The sequence below is a fragment of the Limulus polyphemus genome, unplaced genomic scaffold, assembly GCF_000517525.1.
Source record: "Limulus polyphemus unplaced genomic scaffold, Limulus_polyphemus-2.1.2 Scaffold76847, whole genome shotgun sequence".
In the NCBI taxonomy this organism is placed as follows: Eukaryota; Metazoa; Arthropoda; class Merostomata; order Xiphosura; family Limulidae; genus Limulus; species Limulus polyphemus.
Window position 1 is genome coordinate 1 of NW_013742443.1, and position 9,624 is coordinate 9,624.

General features: G+C 39.9%; 1 protein-coding gene across 1 annotated transcript; it reads left to right on the forward strand.

Moving 5' to 3' along the window:
• The first annotated feature begins 4,779 nt into the window (after positions 1-4,779).
• Positions 4,780-8,675, forward strand: LOC106477651. The gene has a single exon (XM_013938195.2). It carries the CDS (start codon positions 5,581-5,583, stop codon positions 8,626-8,628), a length of 3,048 nt encoding a protein of 1,015 aa, XP_013793649.2. The 5' UTR covers positions 4,780-5,580; the 3' UTR covers positions 8,629-8,675.
• Positions 8,676-9,624: the final 949 nt, after the last annotated feature.

The window sequence follows — 9,624 nt, forward strand, 5'->3', positions numbered from 1 at the left end:
AGTTAAGTTATCAGAGGCGACTGCAGGCATGAACTCTCATCGCAGGTACTTACACAAAAATCGCTCTGATATCCAAAGTCGCGAAAAGTTGCCGAATTTTTTATTTCACTGATTTTCCTAAAACTTATATTACTGTCAGATGCAAAAATCAGATTGGACAAATTTGGACATTTTTTACTTACACTTATTTTAATGTTTTCTACATAGTAAGTTTATCTACAATCTATGATATTGCCATATAAATAATTACATTTTAGCTCATTTGTGGCACAGTGCAACGGTGGGCCGGATGAACTGACCCCGCAGGCCGTAGTTTGGTGACCCCTGGTCTAGAGCAAGGGTTCCCAACCAAGATTGCCAAATGACGGCCCAGGGGGTGCGCAAGAGGCCTATACAAGATCCGTTTTCCCCCCAAATGTTGCCAAGAGGAAATGTCTAATGCACACTTTTTAGGGGAGGAGTGCGAGGGCCACAAAAGTTTGAGAACCACTGGTCTAGAGTTTCGAGCTTAACTTATAATATAGACTTCAATACATAGACAGTGTGTACACAATATTCAAAATGACTGTCGAGCTAGAAAAACTAGTTTCTTTAGGTGAATAAAACCCTCGAAACCAAGAAGTTCAAGCTTTGACTGGATGAGTACTATTTGTGACACACAACTCTCGAAATCACTCCTGAGGATGACGTAGTAACGTCGAAACATGTAGAGTCGTCAACTTTTTTGAAGGCCATAGATAGGCCTAAATAAAATGTTTTTAATTGTGTACCAGTTTAACGTTGAATATTATTTATGATTTTAACTTTATATACAAGTGCCAAAATACTATAACTATGAAAATAATAGGTTTGCGAGTCAAGCGTCCTAACCACCAGGCAGGCCATGGCGTGCCATCACCTCAAACATAGCGCTTCGTGTATATTCGCGCGAACATTCGAAAACTTGTCCGTTTGTAATTAAGTACAGCTCAAAGCAATACAATGTGCTATCTGTGTTGTGCCCACCACGGGTATCGAAACTCAGTTTCTAGCGCTATAAGTCCACAGACTTGCCGCTGTGCCACTAGGGGCAATTCTGAGTCAAATAAACCAATCTAAAATATATTATTTCTACCTATAGTGTCATAACAAATATGTTAATGATTTGATTGGTTAAATATATGATATGTTAATTTCCAGATATCAGATGAACTTTGATAATATCTTAATGTACACGTGGTGCTTTCTGATTATTCTTGAAGATCAAATATTATTTTACTGTCGTTTTTCTGCCAAAATATCAAAGTTAAAAAGTAAGCTTAAAACTGCTTTTCTCACTGTTATTGGGTGGACACAGCGGATGGTTCAATGTAGCTTTGCTCTAAAACAAACAAACTACTGTTGTTGGCATTTCTGGCCTCATGATCAAGGCGCTCGACTTGCAATATGAGGGTCGCGGGTTCGAATACCAGCCACCGAACATGCTGGCTCTTTCAGTCGTGGGAGTGTTATAATGTGACGGTCAGTCCCATTATTTGTTGGTAAAGGAGTAGACCAAAAGTTGGCGGTGAGTGGTGTTGATGAACTGCCTTTCCTCTAGTCTATCACTGCTAAATTATGGACGGCTAGCGTAGGTAGCTTAAGCGTAGTTTTGCGCGAAATCCAAAACAAACCAAATTCCGTAACAATCATTGATACAAACAGTTTACAAAAACATTTTTCGCAACACTATATTTTTCCATTAAAAGGCCAATTTTTAGCCGCGGCTCTGAGCTTTTTTTTCGAGTACAAACTTTTAGCTCATAGTTCCGTCATCCCTTGACTGAATTGAGATCTAATTACAGTTTTGGACTCAGGTAGTCAAACCCCTTCGATTAATGTATTTGACCAAGGCCTCATACATTAATTTACTCTAATCCTGATTAAAAAGATTTCAAGTTGAGGGTAGGCTGGTAGAGATCCTGATGAGTAATAAAATCGAATCGGGTATACGCGCGCCCCACGTTTGGTATTGCTAGCGCACAAAAATATAGCTAATAAAAACGAAAAAAAAAAAAAGATCTCGTAGATTAATTTACCCTATTCCTGCCTAAAAGAATTTCAAGTGACGTGACTATTGAGAACACCCTCTTGTTTTACATAGAAAATACAAAAAAGCATATGACGTCTGGGTTCGGAGCTAAAAAGGTTTAGTTATACACGTAACAGTATCCGTGAGAATGTGGCGGAACATATGTGAACATCCGTCGTACAAACTGAACAATAACAAAAAGTAAAGTTTCTATGTTTGTGACGAATACCTGTGTATGACCAATGACAATAAGAACGACTTACTTTCTAACTTCCCGTACTAAAAATTGACCAAAAAATTCATAATTATATGGAATTACGATAATAAACGAACCACGCCTAAGAAATAACATTTAAAAAATTATGGTTTAAACACCGAAAAGTATTGAAGTATCAGAAACAACTAGGCCTAAAATTTGTGATAAAAATTATGTAAACTGCAGTCATTGCTTTTGTGCTGTTTTTTGAAACCACCAGTTGAGAAGTCTGTTTTTTTTTTTAAATCAATAACATTATGGTTTTTGTTTTGTTTTTTAGGCTTATTAAAACCACGGTGTAATAAACTAACAACCATAAGTTTTTATGCTCATTAAAGCAAACAATTAAAGGTTTTCTAAGCCAATAAAACTACGCTTTTTTATGTTTATTAAGGGCAACACCATTGAATTTTATTATTATTTTTATTTCTGACAGAAAATGTCCCCCAGTAGCTCGGCTGTAAGTCTGTAGGCTTACAACGCTCAAACCCGGATTTCGATCCCCGTGGTGGGCTGAAAACAATAACAAAAATCACACTTTATAAGAGATGATTATTACTTATTTTTAAACTGATATACACACCCGCTCCCTTACTTTGATAACAACAGTTTTTGACTTTCAATAAAATTAGCTTTAAGTGGTTACCGTGTTTGTTTTCAAATTTGTTAATCACATCATCTTGTAGTGACCGAAAAAATAGTTTAATGAACAGTTAATCTAAATCTCCTAAATAAAATTCGTTATGCATACATTCAAGCAATGGTTTGGTTTGATTTAAAATAGTGACATATATATACATCTGGTGTTTGATGTCAGTGAATCAATGTTTTAGGAAGGTGTGTATATATACATCTGGTGTTTGATGTCAGTGAATCAATGTTTTAGGAAGGTGTATATATACATCTGGTGTTTGATGTCAGTGAATCAATGTTTTAGGAAGGTGTGTGTGTGTATATACATATATAAAATTTCACTCTCGGGTACTGCTGCTGAAAACGTTTTAAAAATAAAAAGGCGTGTGCCACATTTCCTGTTCCATAAAGTTTTAATGAAACGTCTTGAATAAACAAAGAACACGCGAGGCATGGGCAAAGAGCGTGAACAATTGTTAGAATTATATATGTAATATATATATATATACACTAAAGATTCACAGAGATAGGGTAATATATATATATACACACACCAAGGATTCACAGGCAGAGGCGTAGCCAAGGGGCCCGCCCCTATCAAAAATCTAGGGATATTGATCACATATTATTTTTCAGCTTTTATATATAATAAACTCGTTTTGTATTATTTAATATAAAAATACAACTTCTATAAACACTATTACACTATTACCCATTTCAGTTTTTAATTTATTGGCTCCTCTCCCTTACAATTTTCTGCCACCCCCTGAGTAGAAAACCTGGCCAAGACTGTTCAACGGAGTAGGGGGTGGAACAACAACGTGAGGAGTAAGTCGACGGGGTTACGTTTTATAAAGTTCGAAAACTTTAAATGATCAGTTTTCATAAAGTCGTGAACTAAAAGTTAACTGAAATAGTCGTTATCATAAGAAGATTAGAGACACCGCCAGCTCTTGGACTATTAGGAGTAACAAACACAAATGAAAAAAAAAAAACGTTACTCAGCTGTAACCTATAACAAAGATTTTACCTCTCACTGTGCCCCCCCCAAAAAAAAACATCGTTTTTTGTGTCTTTTACTATTATTTTACCAACGGATAGTGGGATTGACTGTCACATTAACACCTCCACAGCTGAAAGGGCGAGTATGTTCGGTGACGGGTATACGAACCCACGACTCACAGAGTGCGAGTCGAGCGCCCTAACCACCAGGCCATGCCAAGGCCAATCATGTCAGTTCAGCACAAATATGACAAACATATAAACCCAATGCAGGGGTTTATATGCAAGTTATGGAACTTCCCGAACCATTTGAAGCACGTCCGTTAGCTTCATATGTTTACAATTAGTATCACACGATAGTAAATTGTTTACCTACTTCGTGACCGGAAATGACTACGTTTCAGTTAATAATGGCTGAAGACTAGATATATGAGGTAATATCAGTCTCAACATAACTGCAACATGATATAAATAATGAAACAGATGAGTTGCTACACTCTGTGACAGCAGCTTTTATCATATCCATTAGAAAATGAGAACGAGAAGCAACGCGAGGGCGGAGGAAACGTTATGTGGCGCCATCTGTCAGGAAATATAATAACTATAAAGATATTTTAGGTGTCAGTACGCAAAAGTGTTGAAACACGATCAGAGTGACCTTCACGACACCAATAGTGTTGAGGGTGAGTCAGAACCTTTACCACGTGACACTTCCTCTCTCCCCCCCCACACTTCTTTGAGTAGACTGAATACTGCGCCAAGAAATGTGAGGTCTACAAACTTATTACTCCTTCCCACACGTGCAAGAGCCTCACAGAAGCGTCTCTAAATCTGAGACGTTTAGGAAAGGAGGAATTAAAGTCAAGACTATTTGAATGGAAGCCAGAGAAGGATCTGCCAGCAAGCACAAAAGTTCCGTTTAGTTGAAGGCTTCTCCTCGATGCACAAGTCAGGAATATTTGTGGTTGAATATTTGAACGTTGCAAGAAACTAATGTGGTTCATGTTAGTCTTAAGTCTTCTGTAGTGATATGACGGGAGATTTAGCTCGACTTTGTTTAACGTGACTGACGAAACTCAACGATCTCTACTTTGCGTAACAGCAGGAACTGTAAAACGAACCCTAACTTGCGTAACGGCAGGAACTGTTACTACAAGTTCTGTTAAAACGAACTCTTAGCTTACGTAACAGCAGGAATTGTAATACCCTTCTTGTCAGCTTTTAATCAATAAAGACCCAGAATGATGGCGACTTAACCAATGATGAACCTACCAGAATGATGGCTACTTCCGGACTTACCAATTGATGAACCTATATCTCTGGGTGCACGAGAAGAATTCTTAAGCCTACCAAGTTATCTGTAAATCATTGTATTAATGACTTATCATCACTTACAGGACTAGCCCTGACCCTATATTATTTTCGATAGTCTCTTTAGCATGCGTGAATCGGAGTTTGAGGCCTGCTCAAACCCACGAAAGATAATTATGTATAAACATTATACGATAATGAACAAAATGTAATAAGCGAATCGGTATACGCACTGCCTGAAAGAAAACAACCGAAACGGCGAAAGGAAAGTTATAAGGAATTGTTAAACAAATGCACGTGAACCATCGCTCGTATTCCACACCGAAAAATGAATGAAAATACAGCGACAGCTCAGAATAGCATGGAATTAACACAGAAGCCTGCTTCTGATAAAATACAGGTACTCCAAATCCACGCCGCAGTCATTCCACCATACACAAAATCCAAAGTAAAACTATTACGTGGAATTCTTAAATCGCGTCATCCTCCATTCAGACCAGAAAATTTGTTAACCTCTGAAAACGAACATAATAAACATAGTAACTCCATTTCAACAAACCTTGGTTCAAATGTGACGCCCGCTGATGTAAACGACAAGAAGACTTCCCTTGTTACCAAGTGGAAACATGGTGGCGCAACTGGTCGATCCAAAGTAGTAAGGATCGTAACCCCAACTGACGATATCCACACCAATGATGTGTGCCCAAGTTCTAAGTCAGAAGCCGCAGAGTCAAAAGAGAAACAATCAGCGACACAGAAACGAGAATCAGGCATGCAACCACGAGTACAGAGTAAACTGCTTTGTAATCAGATGTCTGTGGTGAACCAACACCCTCTGGGGGTGAAAGAAAGAGAAGATAAAGTACCTTCTTTAAATGACAATCAATCTTTTCCACCGTCAATTAGAAAGATCTTCTTTAAGACCCCATTTTCTAAAAGCCTAAAAAAAAGTTCACAGACTGAAGGTACAGTTAAAGGTGAGAGAGAAATCAACTCTTTGTTGCAACATACACTTTCCAAAGGTCGTCAGAAGACGCAGAAGTTAATAGCTCCTTTGTCATCTCGATCAATGTTATTCACTAGTTTACCCCCAACAGTTAGGGAAGGTATTGCTGACCGTACTGAACGTATTACTGGATACAAATCTGCAACAAATAACAAGGAAACTAAACCCCCATTACCACCATCCCGTCTACAAAATTTTGTAAATGTTAAGCTAAATTCTGGAATAAGGGGCCGTATTGCTAGTGCTCGTAGGCAGTTCTTGGAAGCCATTCAGAATACGGAAAATTTTAAAAATGATGACGGAAAAGAAGACTGTGTAAGGCATAAATTTGAAGCGTTTAAGCAGTCTACCAAAGTTGATAGAGCTCGTCTGATAAACAGCAGCCCCGACCTGATGGCGATAGAAAGAGCTGTGCGCAACAGTAGGAAACTTATTGATCGGACTTCAGCTTCAATGCTGCAGGAAAATAACGCAGAGCTCAGTTGTTCCGAGCCTTGTCGCCATGCGGGTGATTCTTCTCATGTGTGGCCAGATTATCGTCAGAAGTTGAACAGGTACAAAGAGATATGTAAGCAGGAGAAAGCGTCGAGAAGGAGAAGTAGGAGTTTGGGCTATCTAGAAACGGATATCGACACTTTAGAATGTAAGCTGCAGATCTGTGAACCGCGTCTCATTAAAGATCACACAGACACTCGGAGCATACTTAGACCTGGTAATAAAGACCCAGAAAATCTGAACACTCTAATGGAAGGTAATGTACGAGCTCGAAGTATGGACTTTTTAATAGACGACGACAATCGATTGGCTGCCTTACCCCCAGAAAATACTTTGAATTCTACCAGGACTCTGTCTGAGTATGAGCTGCGGGTAGAGCGATCTCTGCAAAACCTGAATCTTCCAGACTGGTATAGTAAGCGGTCACAAGATGGATTATTTTTGAAGCGAGAAGAAGGAAGAAGACGTCCACGATGGCAAGGGTTGGGGTCAAGAACTCCCTCTTCTAGTAGCCTAACTTCTTCCAGCTTTTCGGAAAGAAAACTGACAACCCTTGACCGTATATCTTATACCGACTGGCGTTATGTAGGATCCCTACACTCATCACGGGATAGTTTAACAGGAGTTAGTGTCGGATCAGTGTCGCCAGGAGTTAGTGTCGGGTCAGTGTCACCTGCTGACCCACACCCACTGTCCAGGCGTAGTACCCCATTAAGTGGGTGGTCAGCTTACCGATCTTTTAGACAGCCATACTTGGGATGGAGAGCAGCAGTTGGCCAAACGCCAAGCACCAATTTTTCAGGAGCTTCTTCCCCAGTTCAGACTGTTCCAATGACCAATAGCCGGTCTGAGTCACCTGGTTGGAGCCCCGAAGATGTGCAGTTCGTTCCTTCTTTCCTTGGTGACCAGCACGAGGCAGAGGGTGCGACAGAAAGTATTCTTTTCACCGCTGCTAGTAAGAACTTAAAGAAATACGATGGTCCTCCCCCAATGTATCCCCTCAAATATGGCACCGAAAAGAGGAACGACGACCCTACTGGTTCATACGAAAAAGGCTCACGTTCTTATTACTTCTATAAAACCAGCTCACCTATGCATTACGAGGGACTAGCTCACATTAGATCTCCGTCTCGTCAAACAAGCGCATCGTTAGAAACACACCTATTTCTCCAGGACGATAACACCCCACATTTATACGGAGAAAATTCTGTAAAAAACGGTACATCTCCAAAATTTCGCGCTTCTCGGAGTGACACAACTAGCTCTCCCTCTGTCCAAGACAACCCGACTGCAAGGACCTCGCACCAAGAATATCGAAGTCACAGAAGCTCAACAAACAAAGATTTTCCCTCATACGGGGTCCCAAGTAGAGGTAACTCTTCACATTATCACAAGAGAAGTTTCGCGGATGAAGGTTTGAACTCCGCGTATCTTCCTGAAAGGAGAAACAGAGATATTTTCACAGAAGCTGACGTTCATCGAGGAGGAGAAGTTTCGATTTTACAGGAGCAGAAACGCTCGGTTAGTGGTCCCAGTGGACGAACTTCGGAGGATCCAAATGACGCATTCTCGTCATTCATCCACGACTTCGACACTTGGTTCCAACGCACGCGGGAGTATGACCTCGAAAAGGACAGATTTTCGTACATTCGAAGCATTTATAATGGTACGACTGTTCCCAATACGGCAACAGAGAAAGAAGCTCACCAACCAATTATTGCTGACAACAGGTTATACGAAAACCAAAACCAAACCATTTCTTCGTCGCAGCACGTGATGAGATCGAGACCTACTACACGTGTAACTTTAACAGAAGAACCTTCCACAGAAAGTAAAAATGAGGATGATAAGTACCACGACTGGTATGGTAAGTAAAATGTAAAACAATATGAAAAGTTTGGTAAAACAAGGAAACTTACAAACTATAATCGCGAATAGTGGGATTGACCGTCACATTATAACGCCCCCACGGCTGAAAGGGCGAGCATGTTTATATATATATACACAATAGTTTCTTTGTTTGCTATGGATTTCGCGCAAAGCTACACGAGGGCTATCTGCGCCTAGCCGTCCCTAATTTAGCAGTGTAAGACTAGAGGGAAGGCAGCTAGTCATCACCACCCACCGCCAACTCTTGGGCTACGAATAGTGGGATTGACCGTCACGTTATAACGCCCCCACGGCTGAAAGGGCGAGCATGTTTGGTGTGACGGGGATTCGAACCCGCGACCCACCGATTGCGAGTCGAGCACCCTAACCACATGGCCATGCCGGGCCACATATACAATCGAGAAACGAGTGCACCGTTATATCTTAATACAAACTAAATAGTCTTAGCATCCCTGTAAAACCTGGCTGATATAATAGCGAATGGATAAAGCTTAGTCCCGATGTTTCTTTATTCAATATTAATTGTTTGTAGTTCGCCTATACAACAAAGTTAACACCTTTAAGGAAATAATATTTTCAGACGTTAATCCTTTTAACAGTTATTGTTTGTTTGCTCAGCCCACCACGGGTATCGAAACCCGGTTTCTAGCGTTGTAAGTCCGCAGACATACCACTGCGCCACTGTAATATTTTCAGACGTAAATTGCTAAATGTTTTAACAATTATAATATGGAAAACAAAGTTAATTTCTAAAGGTAAACAAAACTTGAAACAGAATGTCATTTCAGATTTCAGTATGGAGGGGGAGGGGGAGCTGCTTTTATTAGAGATTGAGAGGAGTTAGTCCCCTGTACGGTCTTGTAACATTCGCTCGGGTTTAGTTTGAATATTATTTAATAACCATTCAAATAATGCAATTTACACATTTTATCTACGTATGTGTTTATGTGTTATTTCTAAAATAAACTGTATATTATTAAG